The sequence below is a fragment of the Parus major genome, chromosome 10, assembly GCF_001522545.3.
Source record: "Parus major isolate Abel chromosome 10, Parus_major1.1, whole genome shotgun sequence".
Taxonomy (NCBI): domain Eukaryota; kingdom Metazoa; phylum Chordata; class Aves; order Passeriformes; family Paridae; genus Parus; species Parus major.
Window position 1 is genome coordinate 6,039,753 of NC_031779.1, and position 20,520 is coordinate 6,060,272.

The 20,520-nt window shown below is 40.9% G+C and overlaps 2 protein-coding genes across 2 annotated transcripts in view; one reads left to right on the forward strand and one right to left on the reverse strand.

Annotated features, from left to right (window-relative positions):
- CHRFAM7A (CHRNA7 (exons 5-10) and FAM7A (exons A-E) fusion) overlaps window positions 1–7,501 on the reverse strand; it is a 38,564-nt gene extending 31,063 nt beyond the window's left edge. The window contains exons 1-2 of the mRNA NM_001323297.1: window positions 7,228–7,501; window positions 5,990–6,129 (exon numbers count right to left, since the gene is read on the reverse strand). Of these exons, the coding sequence (NP_001310226.1) occupies window positions 5,990–6,129; window positions 7,228–7,282 (195 nt within the window). The 5' untranslated portion in view covers window positions 7,283–7,501. The remainder of the gene's footprint in view (window positions 1–5,989; window positions 6,130–7,227) is intronic.
- MYO1E (myosin IE) overlaps window positions 1–20,520 on the forward strand; it is a 226,095-nt gene that overhangs the window by 103,740 nt on the left and 101,835 nt on the right. The window contains exon 3 of the mRNA XM_015638490.2: window positions 16,276–16,354. The gene's annotated coding sequence lies outside the window, so the exon portion shown is untranslated. The remainder of the gene's footprint in view (window positions 1–16,275; window positions 16,355–20,520) is intronic.

A 20,520-nucleotide genomic window follows, 5' to 3' on the forward strand; every position in this document is an offset into this window, starting at 1 on the left:
CGGCTCTCCCAGGAGAGTGGCAACAGGGAAACATCCACCAGGCACACGGGGCTGCAAAAGCTCTGCCAGTGCTTACTGCACAGAGCCAGATCCTTGGCCAGTGCAGGTCTGGTGTTCCACTGGCCAAGGACAAGAACATTTATGAAGAAGAATATGGGTCTTTCAATCTTTCCATGCAAATTATCACAGACCACAACAAAACATTGGAACTTGTGTAGCAGACAGTGACATCCTGTGTTGTCTGGTATTTGAATGTAATGGTGTTTTTTTTAAAAAGGAACAACTCTGAATATTACAAGGAGTATATTCATTTCAGTCCCAAACTTCTGTTAATTAAAAGCTTTGTATAAGACCAAGTATTATCCAGATCTGACTCCCAGGAATTAAATCTTGCACTGTAATTTTGCTTCATTAGCTGATTACTGAGGAAAACTGATAATTACAAGATGATGTGACTTTGCAGGTTCTGTTGTTCTAGTAAGAGGCCCTGTGTAAAATGTGAAGGCTTTATGTGGTGGTCCCTGTGCTCTAGAGCAGTGTCACTGAGGAATCTGTTTCCTAGCACCTTAGCCATGCTTTTCACAGGAAGGTTACAACCCACAAAGAAATAGATGTTTAGTCACTTTTTAAGTTAATGGGGCATCCATACCAATGCAGTTAGAAAACAAACAATGAGGTACTGAGTTTTTATGATTCAAACTGATTATTTATATCAAAATGAATAAGAAAAATATCTGGGAAACTGCTTCACTTTACTCCTATTAGAAGAATACCCACACAAAGAGAAAAACCCCAATGATTCGTATTACAAAAAAGTTCCAAACATCTCTCCTGTAGAACCAGAAAGCAGAACAGAAGTTCTGATTTTCACTTACAGTGAGCATCTCTGATGTCCTCGAGCGAACTATTATCAGGAGGGTTTTTTATAGCATTTAGTCTGTCCCTTTTTCCTTCCTGCAAACTCCCTTTAATTAGTGTACATTCATTGCTTCCCATTCCATCCTACACATTCTCCTGTGTTTAAAATATCTTTCCAGATCTAACACTGCTTGAGGAGACTAGGTAAAATGCTAACAGAAGAGTTAAAAAATCCAGAAGATACTTAAACACACAGGAAAGATGGACAAATATCACAGAAATAAGGTTGCAGCTTCTCTTAGTGTAGTAATAGTTCTCCACAGTAGGGTAGGGAGAGGTGTTGTCTGCTTGTTAAAGTAGATCAATTATCAAAATATTTTTGACTCTTGTCTGATCTGTTCTTCAGATTTCATGGCAAAATATAATACTCTGTTTTCTGTTATAATCCAGTAACTTTCATGGTATTAAACTAATCAAAAATATCAAAAGGCATATCCCAGCACCTTTCCAGTTTTCTAAACTCTTAGGAATAAATTATGGTGGAATAGAAATGGCTACTAGATGAAAGTGTAAACAGTTTCTTTAGTATGGTGGGAAAATAGTTCAAGCAGCAAACTGAGAAGAAAATATAGCTTGTAGAGATATTTTCTAATGTACACAAATGAATGCTAAAATTAAAAGAATAATGCAGATTTGATGAGCTTCTGCCACAGCTATTGTTTGCAAAGAGGCTGCTGAGGTCTGATAAACAGCTTAAGAACTTCATTAGCACCATTTTCTAATGAGCCTCTTGATTTGGTTGTTTTATTAGTTTTTCCAGATTTAAATTTCTTTTTTCCCCCCCTTTTTTGGCGGGCAAGATGTTTGTTTTATAGTCTATTTCTTTACAGAAGCTGTTCTGCTTCTTTGAATGACAGCATAATTTTCTTTTCAAAATTTCAAGATATTTGACATTACTATCTTGCCCAGTGGGTGCAGGGTATTGGGTTGCAAATACTGAACTGCAGATCCTTATGCAGAGTTTTTGCAAAGCCTTGTATGTAAGTCATTGTAGTCAGCTGGATCACTTCACTGTGTAAAACAAAACAAGGACAAAAGCCCTTGAATATATAAAACTAAGTCATGCAAGTAACCAAGGGCAATGTAAGATAAGCAAACTTTGACTAAGTTCAGATAAATGTAAAAAAGTTTGCATGCTTTCATTTATCCTTTGGTCTGCACAAGTGAGTTGAACAGCCTAAAGAAACAGGATTTCCCTTGAGATTCTGCTGCTGCTCACTACATACAAACAACTATTCAGCGCTTTTCTTTCCCTTAACTAGAAATTTAAAAAAAAAGGAACAGGAAAAACTGGAAAATAAGCAAAAAACTGTTTGTAGTAAATGATTTAATTAGCCAGCAAGTGTCTTCAGGAACCATGAAAAATTCCTGACTAAATAGTATTATGCAACATAAGTAAGAATTTGAATATTCATGTAGATAAGTAGCTTAGTTCAATTTTTTAAAATAAATTATTAAATGTTGATTCTAAAAAATAAACTAATTTATAATCAGAATAGACCAAAATGGTCACACTCATACCCACCAAAAGTTTGTCACCATGAGTCTTGTTAAAGAAGTCACAAGCTAAGATTGTCTTGACCCAGCATTCTCCCAGGTTTTGCAGCTTGAATCAGAGATAGAGCTCATTTGTGTTTTTTGAAATATATGACATGTAAAGTGAAGAACCACCACAGGTAGTTTTGTGAGCAGTTTAAGCTAATCTAAAGCCAAAGTATAGGTCATGTAGAGAACTGACCCCTCATGAAAGGATAAGGCAACTCTCAGAGAGGCACTAGTGCAAGCCAAAGCTGTGGGAGCTAATGAGCCCAGAACTCAGAGAAGTTTCTTCCAGTAGCAAAGGCTGAGATCAGCTTAGGACACTCCCAAAGTACTGCCCCAAGTTCTACATAGAAAGCTGGTAAAAATTCTAGATTCCAGCCAGAAAACTGAAAAACTTATATATTGAGAGTGAACCATTGACAGCTACTCTAAGAAGGAGTTCTGCCATGTGGGTTTACCAAGATTTCATTCTCTAGCTTTCTGCTATGTTATTCAGAAATATACACACCTTGCTGCAAATGGTCAAGAAATCTGTAATACTTCACCAAAAGTATCTTTTTTTATTATTATTTTCCTGAAAAAGAAAAGGTGTCTCATTTTTCTAGAACTGGTTTTTTTAGTACTGAAAAATAGGAAAGCTGAAAAATAGGAAGTTATGCTTAGATGTAAGGAAAAATCTACCATGATGGTAGCTGAATACTGACTGCCCAGGAAGGTTGTGGAAACTTGCTGTCAAAGTGGTCAGCACTTGACACAGTCCAGAGTAACATGATCCATTTAAGACATCTTCACAGTAGGGCAGTGGACAAGATGACCTCTAGAAGCCCTGTCCAAACTAAGATAAGATTGTGATTTTTCTACCCGTTTAGATAGCAGTAAAAAATGGGTTCAAACTATCACTCTATACCAATCCTTCATGCTTGTGTCTCAAAGCAATCATTTGCAGTTAAATGTGTGACCACTTAATTTCTAAGACTTCATCTTCTGACTTTTGGGGATGAAATACCCTCTGATACATTTCTTTTAATTGTATTAACTTACAGTTGATACGGATATGTCCATTGTAAAAATGCCAGGCTAGACACAAACTTCTCACCCTCGTGCTCACTGCATTTGTTTTCCTGTGCCATTCACTATTCTGTATGAGATGCAGCAGAGCAGGAACAGCACTGCTGCTGTGTCTATTCCTAGTGTTCCCTCCAAACCAATAGACAGTGGCTGAATATTCTCCTATAATACTATTGTTGGGATGGATGTTACAAGAGAAAACAATGCTGTTAGAAGGTATTTACCTCCATACAGTGTTTTAAAATGTGGTGGATAAATTTTTTTCCAGTGTGGAAATTATGTCATATCATTGTATTTCAATAATCTGTTTCTCAAAAATGTATATGCTGGAAATTTTCCTAAGCCTCAGTTAGGTTAAGATTCCGTGTCAGCACTGAAATACCAGACAAGCAGAAGACCAGTTTTATGTGCAGATTGAGGGGTATCCATGAGGTGAAAAGTAGAGAAAAATAAATGGCTTCTCTACATCCTATTCTTTATTTTTACTGCCATTGTACTGGAGCTATGACCATTCATTAGCCCCTCTTCCTCTCCTTCCACTAAGGTATGCCTTAGTCTTTGTCTCTATTTTTTGAAGTCCACTCTTTCAAACCTCTTACTTTGCATTTTGCATCCCATCCTCACCCATCTAAATTCCACCTCTCTTCCAAATTCTTTTGCTGTATCTCAGGCCTAATATGCACTCACACTTTGTCTCAAAGCACTCCCTTAGTTTCCTAGCTCTCCTCTTGGGTCATGTATCCCCAAACTGCATTTTTCTCATGTTGCCACTGCTTTTCCTCCCCATTTAGAAACATTTTGTATAAGTCACTATGCCAGCTTGCATTCTCATTAGACAATTAATTAATTCTATTTTCTAGTGAACTCCACTAAGCTGGGGCAATTGGCACTTACAGATCCCTCATTATATACTGCTGATACTAGCATGAATATTAGTGCGCAATATCATTAAAATAAAAATATATCTACAACTATGGGGGTAGAAAATATCTAGTTTTAATAGGACAGGTTAAAACTAGAAATAGAAGATAGGAAACATCCATTGTATTTTGAAAAGATTTCATGTACTGTCTCCCTTTTCCTGTCAGCAAAGTCAGAGTGGAATGGAAGAGCCTTCACCTAAGGAATAGCAGCAGCCCAGATCCAGCCTGGCTCGATCTGGCAGGGATTTCATGGATTGGCTCTGGAGAGGTCTAACTCCCAATTAGACTCAGTGGCTATCAGCTGAGAAGCCATTAATGTGAATATGTAAACTACAGGAAAGTTTGATGGTGACATGTTTTGTTTCTAGCTTGTTAAACCAGTAATTGTTATTGCAAGCAGCGGCCATTCCCACCAGCATTTGCTTCTTGTTGACAATGAAGAAAACTCATTTGTTTTATAGCGTGAAGCCTAATTTACTTCATGGTTGGTTTCTTGCTTTGGCTGTCAATCCCAGATCTCAGAGAAAGAAATGCAGTGAGTTTTATGGCAAGCAGAATGAGCTGTAACTAAACAGCCAGTACAAAAAACTAAGGCTTCTGACTGACCATGAGAGGTGGTTCTTGAAAGGAACATAGGATCAAAAGCTACCTTTTGAATCATATTAGCCAAGACTGGCAGTCATTGATTACACCCAGATTGGCTAGTGATCTGTAGATGTTTTCCTTTCATTTAATATTTATTTTTTGTTTAACATTTCATTAAATTTGGCAACTCCAAAAGAAATTAATTCTGTGTCTTGAACTTTAGGCCTCTAATGGGAAGATAATGGAATTTTGAGGTTAAGTATGTTTTTAAGACTTTAACTTCCTTATGAGTTATTTTAGCTAGTTGAATTCAGTAAAATAAAATACTGTAAACCCACTCATATGCTGAATTGCATCTCTGTGCCACCGTGACAGAGTGAAGTTTAAATTAGTCATATTTGAACCAGAAAGATCCTACAGTGCATTGTACAAGTACAGGACAGGAATATCTATTGATATACCAATCAAGTGTGGCTGTACATACAGTAGCTATTTAAATGTATAGAATGTAGCAATCTTGTCTACATAACAAAGGAAATAGCATAACTTAGATTTTGGCCAGGATTTCCTCTCTCCTCCATCTTCCAAAACAGGCAGCTCTTAAGTGACCACCAGAAATTAAGAACTTTGGTTTTTCAGATCCCTCCCAGACCATATTCCTTGTTGGTTCTAAGGACAGTTAAGGATTTGAAAGACAGAGTGTGTATTTTGAACTCCTCTTGAAATATTTTCTACTGCTAAAAATGTTGGGAATTTCTGACAAGAGCTCTAAGAAAGAGGTAAATTGTACTGCTAAGTTTCATTTTTTAAAAACGCAGACAAAATTTGGCATTGTGTCTTGAATTAGTTGTGCTTCCCAATTTCTTGTAATCTTCCTTTGCTATCTCAGATGTCCCTTCTAGGAAGGAAAAAAATCCACCCTTTGATACAGTTTCCTAGAAGGTTAGACTTACCACATCCATGATCTGCATGAGGCTGAGAGTGAAATACACAGTGAGTGGCTGGGAATCATTTGCAACTGGTCGCTCCAATGGATTGTAATTTTTCAGCAGCTCCTTGTAAAGCTTCCTTTGGAACTCTCCTTGCAGGGACTCTTTGGGCACAGGAATAAAAAGATAAATAATAAGGATTCTACATCAGAAAAAGCTCAGGCATGCTTTTTCACTTCTATCATATATTATGTATCTATTATTACACCTGCTGCACTCCCAGAGAAAAATGTCACTGTATTTCAAATAGTTCATTAGCTATTACAGCAAAATCCTAATCACAGATGTTCATCCCAGCCTGTAAGGGGGATTACCTCTTTGATCATTTCTTGACTGGCCAGGAGTGATACGTTCTAAATGCTAACGATGCTTTCTCAATGTACACACCCTTCGGTCCAGCAAGAAGTAATGAAGAGAAAATACAGTACCTGTGACTGGACACCTGTCCTGGCATAGCTATAACCAGAAAAGCAGAACAGAGATACAGCAGAGAACATCAGCAAAACAATGGGAGAAAAATGGCCACAGGTTAGAACACTGCTCTCAGGCTGCTTCAGACAGAACTCTTTGGGGCAAGTACACTCCGCTTTGTTCTCTGCTCATGCTGTTATAAACAAAGTGGGTTACGGGGTTCCTGGCAGAGATGATAGGCACTGCATTAATATACATACTAATATTTGGGGATTTATGACCTTTATACACTTAAAATCCAGGGAGGATGCTTACTCTGCCGTCTTTCTGTGGAGAAAAGGAGCAGGTCTACATGAATGGAAGAGTAGACCAGGGACAGAGGCAGTTTTCAAATGCTGGGGAATATGCGACAGGGTAGGAACAGGTGCTTTGGATGTAAGTCCTCCCTGTCCCACTCCAGACGGACTTCCCTCTTCCCAATTTTCTAGTCTTCAACTCGCCCCACAAAAAGCCGCAGCCTCTGCTCTGGGACAACCACCGTTAAGTCCCTCGACAGAGTTCGCTCCCCCATCCCCACCGTCCTTCTCCCGCGTCCATTCCCGGCAGGTCCCAGCTCTGGCCAGCCCACAGTGCGGCCCGGGACGGGGGCGAGCCCCGCAGCAGCGGCGAGGCTGGGAGAGGGCAGAAGGGGACGGCCGGGGCCGGAGAGCCGCCGTGCCGGGGAGGACCCGGGGCTGCCGTCCCCGCCCGACCCACCCGCCCCGGGTGCCCGCGGGGCCGGCAGCACTCACCGCGGACGAGCCCCGCCGCTGCCAGCAGCCACACCGCCAGCTCCTGGAGGCCCATCCCGGGAGAACCGGCACCGCGAGGGACGCACACGCCAACTGCAGCGGTGGCTTCTCCAGCCGCCGAGCCCCGCCAGCCCCGAGCCGCCGACGGGAACTGCTGGGAACAGCTGGGAACCGCTGGGAGCAGCTGGGAGCAGCTGGGAACCGCCGGCGCCCCGGGCACCTCCGGCAGCTCGGCCCCTTCCTGCGCCCGTACCGGAGCTCGCCCTACGGCGCCGCCGGCCCGGGCGGAGCGGAGCGGAGGGATGCTGACGGCCCGCCTCCCCGCCCTTCCTCTCGCCTGATGGATTTCCCTCTCTTCCCTAATCCTCGAGCGTCTCCGGGCCGGAGGGGAGGGAGCGGAGCCGCCGGCACGCTGCTGCGGCAGCCGGAGCGATGCGGTGCGGCTGGGCGAGGGGCCCCGGCATTATAGAGCCGAGAGCGGGGGCGGCCCCCTCCCCTGGCGGGCAGCCGCGCCCGCCCGCAGCCGCTGCCCTCCCCGAGCCCGCAGCGGCACCGCGGGGTGGGAGCACCGGCTGCTCGGGGACAGCAGGACAGGGGAGCACCGGCTGCTCGGGGACAGCAGGACAGGGCAGGGGAGCCGGCCCGGCAGCACACCCTGCCCGCGCTGCCCCAAAAGCCAAAGGGCATCAGCCACCCCCAAGCCCCCCACCGCTCCCCGGCCCTCCTCGGCACAGGTCATTCATTCTCCTTCGCCATCGGCAGCACGCTGCTATTGTGGGAGGCGTGAATCAGCCCAAAGGGCAGCAGAGTGCCCCGGGCAGGATAACCCCTGCCGGGGGAGGGCAGCAGAAAGGGAAGGCAGCCAGGGCACGGACCAGGGCAGGGCTTGGCTTAGGTCACATCTGGGGGGAGAGCAATGGCCACAATGATGTTGCACACGTGGCTATTAAAACCCCAGCAGAGATGCAGGGCTTGGGGCTCAGGTGCTGGATGTTTTGTCTAGATATGGGAATAAAAGCCATGGCCGAGGGGCATTGTGTTTAGTGCTTGACAAACACGTGACAGTAAAACGGTGGCTGAGCTCCTGCCTGGTACAGGTATAATGAACCACAGTTGGAAAGCAGGCCTAGAAAATTCAATTCATTTTGTTGATTGTCTGTTTCCCATCTGCAACTCTAAGAGCAATTTTGAGACCATGGATGAGTTATTTCTTTCAGTCCAAGTCCCTGCCCTTCAAATCCAGTTGCTACATTAAATGAATGTCCTAGGCAGCTGCACTTTAAAAAGAATGTTTTTGAAGAATGTCGTCATTTGCAAGGGGTAACTAAGTGCTTGTTTTTCAAATGACCAACAAGCAGCAGTTTATTTAGCCCATGTTAATTCTTGGCTTTAAAAATCCAGGTTATCTGTATTGGCTTAAGCACTGACCTAATTTATGTAGCAACTGTTTAAGTATTTTTAAATGTTGAGCACAAAAGCAGATGCATCTTGGGGCAACCTGAGTAGTTCAGCAACTGGGACATCATGTGTTCCAGCTGTCACCTACAGCAGGACTGAAACCTTCCCCTTTTCAAATCAGCCAACATGCCAGACAACTTTACCAAGGGGTAGTAGAAACCAGCAAGTGGTAAAGCTAACTCTCTGAAAGCCAAGTAATAGTTGGTGGTTTTTTGGGTTTCAGTTGGATTTTTTTTCATGAGATACTGACCTTTTGGACCAGCAGACAAGAGTGAGTTGCTAGGGAAGCTCTGTGTTATTCACAGAAAAAACAATTGTTGTTATTCATTTGTACTTCAACCTTCCCATGGCAGTGCTCTTAGTATCTGGATTTTTGCCTTGTCTCATTTTGGAAAGACGAGTAATTTTCTTTCCTCCTTCTACTGTTATCCACTGCTGTTTTGGCACAGGTGCCCCAGATATTTTTGGGTGTTCAGTAAACAACATGAATTGTTCAGGCAAGAAATTAGGAGAGAAAATCTGCAGTTCATGGCTGACCTCTACTGTTGGCTCATTTTTTTGCTTTACACTTTGCTTTGTTGACAACTGCCTCAGCCCTCTGTGATGAAAACAGGGTCAGCACTGTGCACAGCCCAAGGTCTCAAAAGGCAAACACTTCCAGGGATGGTGCTGAAACCCCAAATTCCTGTAATATAAGTGAGGAAATAATATTTTTTAACCATTTCTTTGATAAATCTTGATTTATATTTTGTTTGTGGCAGTCTCATTTTCATCTGATGTTAGCAAATTAAATTTTATAGGCACTTCAGGAATTCTTTTGATATTCTTTAATAGTGATCAGCACCTTAACTCCTTGATTAAATCATGTTCAATCAGGGGCATTCTTACTAAAGGTTTTACTTTTCAAGTCAGAAATTCTGCTGTGAATGCATACAAATGGCAGGAAAAGGTCTTACCTGCTTTCTCTAGACATCCTGGCTAATAAAAGTTAATTTCACAAACATTTATAGATACTGTGTAGATACTAGCAAAGAAACATTTAAAAACAGTATACTGAATCCTCTAAAAGCCTTTATTTATGGCACTGGTTATCTCTGTGGAATTTGGTGTTTACAACTTAAAAGCAAGTGGTACAGTCTGTGGCCAGCAGAAGCTTTCTTTGCCTGCAGGGCCCACCGGAGACAACACCCACTCCCCTCTGAGCTTTGATTCTTGTCTCTCTGCTATCCAGCCAGGTGATTTGATTCTTCTCTCTGAGCTTTGATTCTTGTCTCTCTGCTATCCAGCCAGGTGATTTGGAGGCAGCTGTTTCCCCTCCCTAGATGATAACTTCTTAGACACAGTGATGAATGTGAGTTCACTTTACAGTTACAGGCTGTAGGAACCATTGTGGGTCTCCCAGCACATCTTCCACAGTTGGGTGTTTGCCAGAGTATAAAGAAGCCCTTAATGTCTGCTTGTTTCTCACATACATGGGATATATATAGCCAATTGTGTGTCTGTTTGTGAATAACCAATTGCTCAAGGACACAACATTATGCACAGATCATGTCATATATGTCAAGGTCAGGTATAGAAAGTATGTGTGCATCCAGTACCAGTGTGCTATTGCTTCTTTAGCTGATAAGCAGTGAAGTAAATATGTCAATGTACAAAAGACTTCACTCGAGTGCTGTTTCAGGTCCATTTTGAGTCTGAGAGAGGCACAGGGCTACTAGAGAAACAGCTACAGGATTCTGAATTAGTGTGTCTATAGAAGAGACCCCCATCATGACTGTAAGATGATTGTTTATACCCAAAGACCATCCTCCTAGTTCAGTTTACAAGGCTCATCTCATGCGGTGGTCAGTGAAAAGAGCCAGGGACTGAAGAATATTCAGAATGACTCACGCAGTCATTACAAGAAGTTGCAGTTGCCCAAGGTTTATAATATCCCAGAACTACGAGAAATATCCTCTTTTTCTTTGAACAGATTTGCAGATGAACAAAATCAGTGCATCTTTCTGATGTGACAGAAGATGATAAAATAAACCTGAGAAGAGGCTGATAGTGAAGTGACCATCTTGTACTGTATCCATGTACAGTGACTGCAGCACTTAGTGACTTCGATCTAATTATTGTGTAGCTGCAATGACCTGGGGCTCCATATCAGAAAATACTCTGCTTTTCCTTCATTTTCATTCTATTTACAGAAATAGGTAAAATAGGCTAGGATTTTAAATGGTACCTAACAGTAGATGTTAAATGCTCATATTTTCTTGAATATTGTTTGAATTAAATGATCTCTTTAGTTGTTAGCTGCCTTTGGTAGTCCTGGTAATTGCATCCCATGTTATTAGTTATTCTCTGTTGTTTATTTTGCCCAATGAGTAGTCTCAGGGATTGAGAACATACATGTGACAAGCTTGATTTTTTTCTGTAAAATGTCCTGAAATATTATGTGGTTCTTCCTTGCAGGAGGTAGAAAGTAGTCTTGATGTTGAGTTTTCCATGGAAGAATTAATTAGTGATCTGAAATAGAGTTAATTTTGTGATTGAACTTTATATTCTCTGTGAGCTAATTTGAACAGAGGTTCACAAAGGTAGTGTCTTCCCCAAATTCTTAGTTCCTACTCTAGTATGTGATTTCCAGAGAATGATCCATGCCCCCAGTTGTCATCTGTTGGGAAGGATAAAGAAGAGCACAGACTATTCTGTTGTTTAAATATAACAAAGCTGCTACCCTGCCACTTTGTAAAAAGTAATTACAGAGAGTGTTTCTGAACAGTGCTCAGATGTGAATAATAAGGATTTGTCAAATTTGCCTAATGACTGCATAACTAATGAGTAAGATAAGACCTGTGGTCATTTCTGTAATGCAAACATTTTTCTAAATTCATACTTGTCTTTTATTACTGTTAGCATACACTCACATTAAAGTGTGAGCATATTAAACAACAATGGCAGCACCACTGTGTTCCTGGGAATGAAACATCTCAAATGCTTTTACTATAGATCTTTCTCAGCATATCTATCCTACAGGTGCTTTTCTTTGTCCAAAGAAATATCACATGTTTTCACTGACATCAGACTCAGCACACTTGCACTTCAATTTCTGTATAAGGAATTATTGTTCCTCTCATATCAACCTCTGTCTAGTCCTTCTGATGCATTTTGTAATTCCAGGGCTTGGCATTCATTTCTCACTGACATACAAGTCACATTACAGAGTTGCTTTGCCATCTTTTTGGATGAATATGAACAACAGAAAGTTGACAAAACTGCTTTTCTTCACCCTGGTTAATTTTAAACAACTACATAATTTAGGGTTCAGAGAAGCTAATTAAAGTTGGCAGGAAATCTGCATTTTAAGCCTACAGCTTTAACAGATCCTCATCTATAAGCATCTGAAGATCAGCCTTATTTATCTTGTCCTAAAGCAACACAGTAGAAATTTTTCTTTCCTGAAAAGATTGCCGTCTGCTACAATTTAAATAACTAACATATATTCCACAGAAATGGTCACTGGGTCTGAAAAGACCATTCTAATAAGGCTTTTTGACCATAAAGCTAAGCTCAACCCTTTTCAAAGACAGAATGTTGTAGCAAAATTGAGAGCAAATTCATTTAAACTTTGGACTTATATTTGAGACAGGGGACGAGCCAAATTTATACAGGCAAGATTTCTAAAAGGAAAACTAGTCAGGGTGCTAGCTACATGTCTAGCTACATCTGCTAGAGAATACTGAATTTTGGCCTTTAGAATCCTAATGGTTAAGTTTCAGTCCATCAGAGACATACATTTTTAATATGGCTTTGGGGAGAAAGATTTTTTTTATTATTTTGTCTTGGAATGCATGGGTTACAAATTTACAGCTGTATTTCTTACCTTGCACAAAACTGTATTTCTTACCTTGCCTAAAACCAGCACTTCCTAACTTCTCCTGCAAAGTCTCAGTATTGTTACTGAGGACATCAGTCCAGTCTTTGTATGTTTTATTGTAACCAATCACTGATGAAGCTGATGTTTTTCAAGCCTGTGCAACAACAAACACCACGTATCATCCTCTATTTGAAATGAGATCTTGTGCTTTCTCTAATTGCCCCTCTACACTGGCACAACACACTGAGAGAAGCAGCAGGGCTACAAAGGGCAAATGCCCCAGTGAGTCACTGGAGACAGGCAGAAATTCAAAGAGGAATCCAGAGAGGAATTCAGAGAGGAACTCATTGCTCTCAGCACTGGAGTGGCAGCCAGTCATGGCTCGGTGCAAAATGCTGTCTCCAGCTGGTGACAGTCCTTCATGGAAACTGTTGCAAATGGGAGCATTCAGAGAATGGAAACAAAAATGAATAATTTTTGTTTCAGAACAAAGCATATTTGGAGGCTGTGGATTCTTTAGAGACAGGCAGATCTTCAAAATGAGATTCCTTACTGGACTCAAAGGAACTCTCAGAGCAGCTGCTAGATTGTTTCATTGGTGAAGAGCTGTAGACCTCTGGAGGAGGAACTGAAACTATTTTAAATATAGGGTTTGATGGAAAATTCACGACAAACAATTCAAAACACTAGATATGATCTGTTTTATCTGAATCCCTTATAGAAATACACATTCCATTGGTGTGTTTCTGGAGTGCTGAAGATGGGTTGTGGGTTTGCCATGCTCAGGAATGGAGGCCGTGTTTTTCCGCATGGGCAGCGCAGCACGGAGCAGCCGTGCTCTGATTTCCCAAACACAGCAAATGTGAGCAGCAGAAAGCTCCTGCTGGCTCCTAAGGCTTGCAGGAATGGCCAAGTGTGTGGGAGTAGCAGATCCCTCTTCCAGCTGGGCTTCTGATGTTATTGTTTGTGACACAGTCAGCGGGACTTGTCCCTGCCCATTGCTGGTTTCAAAGCCCAGGCGGTCTCCGCGCCACATCAGCGGCAAAGGCAGGAGTGGAGGTGGGTGTCCCAGTGTCAGGAGCGTGGCTCAGGGAACTCTGCTCTCAGGGAAAGGACACAGCACTGCTCAAGCCCCCAGTGCCCAGCACTCCCCCAACACGAGCCCCTGCTGATCAGCCAGAGATGGGGGCTGGTGCACTCGGCTGGATGAATGTCTTGTAATCACATATTTAAGTAGGATATAGGAAACACAGCCCTCGGTCATCTGTGATTCATCAGCACTGGAGAACCTGACAGAGTAAGACCAAGTAACAGCCCCAGCACAGATGTCTGAGGAACCATTTCATGAGCCAGCTGGGGGTGAGCAACCACAACAGACACGCACAGAGGGAAGACTTTTCCAGTATTAGATCTGCCTTTGATTCTGGTGATAGTTAGCTCTCAAAATAAAACTTCTCTCTTTTCCAGTAACATCAAAAGGGTTTTTGTTAGTCATGAGTGAATGCAAATTGCTTTCAGTGTATTTTTCTTGAACTAGATTTAAAAGACCACAGATAGTTCATACATTTATTATGGACAATTTTTTTCTAAAATGTCTTTTTGTTATGACAGAGAGGATAAAAAAAGGGAGAATGGGGACAGAGAGGGAGGAAGCAACTGTCTGGTTTGTTCAATGCCTTTAATTAGGTAGGAGGATTTTTCAAGCTTGGATAAGCTTTCAGGTATTTGCTTAAGCATTTGTTTTGTGGGAGAAATTGTAGACCACTGATTATTTTAATGACTAATTAGGATTTTTAAAAAAATATTATAAAAATAAAGTTAAAATCTGACTTAAAATTTGCCTACCAACTAGACCAACATATTTGGAATGTCTTTTTATGTTCAGAGAGAATTTTGCCTCACACAGCTCAAGGAGTATGTTTTTCTGCACATCTTGCTAGTTCAGACTGGTCAAGAGTTTGATCTGTTTGCTGTGCTATGAGAGCATGAGAAAAATTATCACGGTTACCTGAGCCAAGCAAATAAAAAAAGAACCTTACAGCAGCTTTCTCTTTTCACATTTCAGGTTCATTTTTAACCACAGATGTTTGGATATCCCGATACCTTTGAATGAAACCAAACTTTCAGAGATTTGTCTGGTTTTGCTCTCTACATAGAATATCTACTTACCTAAAACTGTGTTTCTGTTTTTGCTAATTTACATAAGTAAATCTTAATTTTTAATTGAAGCTATTACTCCTATTAAATCTTTTGGGATGCGTAAATAAAAATTCCATGGGTCTCTTTAGTGGCTGTAATTCAAGGCTATCTTTTTACCATGGTCAAAATTGTTCTTCTGGATTCCTGCTTAATTATGAAGATAATGCAATGTGGCAGGTCAGAGGCAACAATGACATTGCTAATGCCAGGCTGTAAGTAACTGAGATGGCTTGAATATTTTGAGTAATAATTTAATTTATCTGTTTGTTGATGGATTGTCTGTGGTACTGATTTTTATAATGCAAAAATGTCAATGCTTTCATGATGATGATCATAAGAAAATGTTAGTACATTTTTTAAAAGCCCTGCAGTGATTTAGAGCCTATGTCATGCTTGTTAAAGAGATCCTGATCAGCTGAGAGCTTCAGTCTTAAAGTTGAATGCCTAAAAGTGGGTTTTCTTAGCAGGTGGCTGCATTTTATTCTTGCCAATAAAATAAATAATAAATTGTCAAACTGCATTGGAAAATTTTATCCTACCATTGGTACTAATTTTAATTTTTCAAGTTCAGCTATTGTGCAACAGACACATTGAAGCTGTTGATTTTGAAGGTGTGAATGTGCAAGTCCAGAAATGCACAGTTGGAAGTGTTACAAGGCCAGTTTCCCCAGCTTTCCCTGGCAGAGGGAGCTCAGCTGAGCAGGCACTGGGGAAGCTAGGCACTGCCTGGGGCAGAGAGCTGGGGGCTCTCTGGTCACAGAGACCTGGCAGCATCACCCTGCTGTTCACTGCTCAGCCTGGCAGGACACTCTGCTGCTCACTGCTCACCTGTCCTGGAGCTGGCAGCCCAGGAAATCAAATCCTTCTGTGCCTCACACAGGTCCTGAGCTGCTCTACGTTTGCTCCTGCCTTTTAATCCTGGTGTACAGTTTGTGTGGTTGGTGCATTGTATTGCCAGATTCAGCCCCAAGTTCCAGTTTCATTGAAGCATTTTCCCAGTTGTGAAGAGGAAGTGACAGGATTCCTTCAGGAGGAAGAAAAAATAGAGTTGTTCTGGGAATGTGGAAGCGCCCAGGTGATAAAGGGCAGGATGCTGACAGGTTTCCTACCTGAGGGAGATTGACTGGGTTTTAGGATTAAGGACAGGAACAGAAGAGACAGAGTTGCTCTCTCGAAGCATTGGCTTTATTAGTGTTGGTTCTTTTTATATTTATATTCAATTTGTTTTCCCTTTTTGAGTTGAACTGGTATCTGCTTAGCTAATATGGCTTATCTTTAGTGAAAGGATTAACTGAATTTGGGTTAAACTTTAGTGATGTTCGTTATGTTAGGAAACTAAGTAATTGCAGAACTGCTGGTTTCAGGGTTCTTTTCCCTCTTTTGTTTTAATCCCATCTGGGAATTCATAGAGCATCTTATTGTTGGTGTTAGCACATAATCAGGTTAATAATTTAGGAAATATACTCCTGTAATTCATAAACCAGTGAGGATTATTGAGATATTTTCAATGCATCCAATTTCTTCCACAGGGACCATGAAGAAAACTAGAATCTCCTTGTCAAAGATGGGGCTGAGACACAAAGCAAGTGGGAAGAAGATGACAGCCAGGTAAGATTTGATTTTTTCTCTTTGAACATCTTGCTAGAGCCACATGATTCTAGAGAATCTTCCTTTAGGAAAATTTCATTAAATTGAAACAAAATAGGATTGAAATAAAGTTTGGTAAAATATTTACCATAGCTCTGCTTCTCAATCTCCTCTTCATTACTTTAATGATCAGGAACTAACAAAAGGAATCCAGATTCATTCCAAGCTGTGGTAATAAGCTGTGAGCTCCCCACTTTCATTAAGATGCCTGGTAGGTACATGTGGAAAACTTGGAGTAGGCTCTTAGAAAAGCATTTCATGGGTGGAGAGCCAAGGCAGAGTGGTGAAGAAATTCTGGGAATACATGCAGGACTTCAGTGTACTCCTCTCTCTTCATTTGTGCCAAAGGCATCATGCCCTGTCTGTTTGGAGTGCCTCATAGAAATGGAATCAAAATTCTCTAGGAAAAACGAGTATGCTTGTTTAAATTGGTGCTTGCATTACTGATGGAATTAAGTCTTTATAACAAGGCATGTTTATGTGCATGGCATAATCTATCAATAGTTGAAGTATATGATCATGGAATCATGGAATATCCTGAGCTGGAGGGACCCACTGGATCATCAAGTCCAGCTCCTGGCCCTGCACAGAACTACCCCAGGAGCCCCCATGGGTCTGAGGGCATTGTCCAAATGCTTCTAGAACTCTGGCAGGCTTGGTGCTGTGACCACTTCCCTGGGGAGCCTCTTCAGTGCCCAACCATCCCCAGGTGAATGATGATATTGCAAAAGCATTGTTATTTCTAACTGCAGATTATCCTATGTACAATCCATTTCCTGACTTTCTGGATGAATTCTGTAAGGTTAAGCATCTGGGACAGAAGCATTCCCCTTCCTTAATGCTTTCTTAAGACAGACCAAAGAACCTGTTCTTTCTACAAGTAGAAAAATGGTCACTGTCTTTAAAAAACATTATTTTCTCCTGGGAGAAAGTTTTATTCATCACAAATTGGTTTTTTTTTTCCCTTATAATAGGGTGTTATTTATAAAAGTTCTTGAAGTGAATCACAGAATCCTGAACTTTGAAACTCTCTGCAAACAGCAATGAAACTTGCCTTAAGTGTAAATGAGCAGCGATTTAAATATTAACTATCAGTTTATATTTCACATTGCTTCCCACATACTCATTTATAAAACTGTCAAGCTGCAAGCTTTGTATAAATAGCATTTATTATTGCCATGGTTTAATTGAAAGTTGGGTGTTTGAGGATGGTTAACACTGGTACACAGGAACTGGGAGTGACTGTAGACTTGCTGTGTCATAACTCCACTGTGTAGCTTGAGAGATGACTAAAATTAATGGTGTGCCATTCCTCTACCTTGAATTGTTATAATCCCTATCTAACAGGGATGTTGTAAAACTGATAATAATTTTATAGTACAGCAAAATTGTATTGTGTGTTTAGACATAACTAGAGTGCAGCAAGAACATGTTTACAGAGTTCTTCAGCTTCCAGGAATTTGAAACCATCAGATTCCACTGTGGGTGAATTAAAGATAATGACTAACCAGAATCCATTAATATACAAATTAAATTGCCTTGAGTAAAGGAAAAAAATTAGAAAGAATGACTGTTACTTGTCTGGAGCACTATTTTGCAGTGTTTTTTTATCAGTACCTACCAAACTGGGGCCATTAATGTCTCTCATACCTTTTTTTTTTTTTTTTACCTTGTGCAGAGATAGGGATTTGACTAATTGTTACAAGAAACCTTAGAGGGAATAAAACATGTTCTGGGACTATGGGGTGTTGGCCAATAGTATAATTAAAACCAGAGTTACAGAAAGATATCTGACAGCCCAGGTGAGCCAAGTATTTAAAATATATTTTGTGCTCATGAAAACCAGGTTCATCATACACACAGTGGTAAATTTGTTTAGATGCAAAATATAAGATGTATTTTAGATGTCACATGTAAATATGTGTAGGCATTTCAGTGTTAACCACTATATGCTTCTGTGAGCCAGAGTATATATGAGTTGAAGTTGTTAATCATTTGCAATTAGTCACAGTCATACCACACAGCCAGAGAGCCAGACCCTCTGCCAATGTTCCTTCAGGCCTCCTTTGTGCTGCTGCTTGCTCATGAAGCAAAAGGCTCTCAAGTGAGCATTTCTGGGTGTTTACTTATTTATCCTTCTACTTCTGAATGACAATTAAAATATCTTCTCACTGAAAACCTTGCTGTTCTGTTCCTAAAGCCATAATATTCCCTTGAGCTTTCCAGATGCAAGCACAGATGATTATCTTAGGGCACAGGTGACTCCATTCCTGTCCCTGTCACATAAATCTTGCCTTGAATCCTCAGTTGTTCCCCTGTAGCTCACTGAAGACTCTTTGGAGCCAAGGACAGGCAGGGGGAGCTTCACAGCCATCATTAAATGTATGAGGTGTTTTGGTCTCTGCCTGGCCTTTGCTCTTGTGTGTCAGAGATGTCTTATCTGTGGAGTTTCTCCTACTTTAGTGTGCTTACTGGGAGCCAAGCTGTAGTAGTGCAAGGGGAGGAGGACTTTTTGCCCTGCTGTGGTGTCTGCCATGTGGAGTTCTTACCCATTTGTGTCAGGCAGTGCCAGCCTATCCCCAGAAGACTTCATGGAGATTCACTCTTAACTGAATCTCTGTGTTTGCCCTGGTTAATGAATTTGTCTTAGCAAGTGCTGTCCATAAGGCATAATCTTTTGACTTAGTGAAATAATTTGTATGACTTTCCCTGGGGCTTCCTACCTGCTGAAATCCTTTCAGAGCTGTCAGTTCTTGCAGACATGTAGCTTGCCTGCCTGCCTTTGCCTGACAAGAATAGTGACATCAGGTGCCAGTGGGGCCTCAGGAACAGAATAATACTAAATTTCTTTGTCCCTTTTTACCTTTTTTTTTGTTTATTTTTTAACCTAACATGGTGTGAAAGTTACTGCAATCTGGGCAGCCTGATAAATGTAAATAATTAATTTACCATTAGGTATTTTACTGAAATAAAGGGCACAAAGCTATAGATAATGGGCCCAAACTAGGCCAAAATCTATCAGGAGATTGAGTATCCCATCACTGTGCTCTGTCTCATGATGTCAGTATGGACATTATCTCCCCTCCCTCTGGAAAATAGAGATATTAAAATAAACACTGATAATATTATACCATTAATTTTTTTTGTCTTGTTAGTCCATAATAATTGGAAACCCAATATGTTAAATTACAGTCAAGATTTTTCTATTAATGAAAGATCTTTTCCCAACTAAATGATTCTATGATTCTAAGATAGCAGGAGACCATACTGGAGACCAGCAGTCCCTTTTGTTTTGAAACATAAGACATTATACAAGCAAAGAGGTAAGTAAGCAGTTTACACTGTGAGCTGCCACATTCATTTTAGGAAGATTAATCTCACAAAGGAAAGCATATGTGGAATTGGGTCACAGCCCTTCACATATTCAAGCTTGTGTAAGATACAAAGTGATCAATCCCCGTAAGATCTTTGTAAAGTGAACAAGGTTTATTATTTATGTTAGTAAACAGACTGGCATTTACCTTTTCAAAACATGACAGTGGCATAAAGGATGTTTTAACTTTTGTTGTTCCCAGTTATTTGCATTTTAAAAGCTCTGCTTTGAATCATTATACCTTTCTTGAATTTAATGATTTATATACGACAAGATACTTGGAATGTACTGAAATTACATTCTCAAAGCTAGTGAAGAATGAAAGAACATGGACAACATGAAAATTCAGTGTTATTTATGCAGCTGTATATATACTCTAATATGCAATTATTGAATCTCTGAGTTTTTCTTAGCAGAGATGGCAAGATCACAAAGGCCACCTGGCAGGGTGGGTGCCTGCCTCGCTGTCTTGATACCATCAGGAAGTGACAGCACAACAATGAGACAGCACAGGCATTGAAATATCTTTTCATTTACAGTCTGCTTCAACTTCAGCCACGTAGAATGGAAGTCTGTTTGCTGCACTGGCGTTAGAAAATGAGCCTTAGCAGAAGCTGAAGTCAGGTTTAATGAAAGTAACTGTTTGGAGTATGTGCAGCAGTGCATGATGTGTTTTATTTTAATTCCTTCCTACTAGAGGCAAATCTCCTTTCTCCTCTCTCACCAGCAATTGCTACTCACCCTCTCATACATT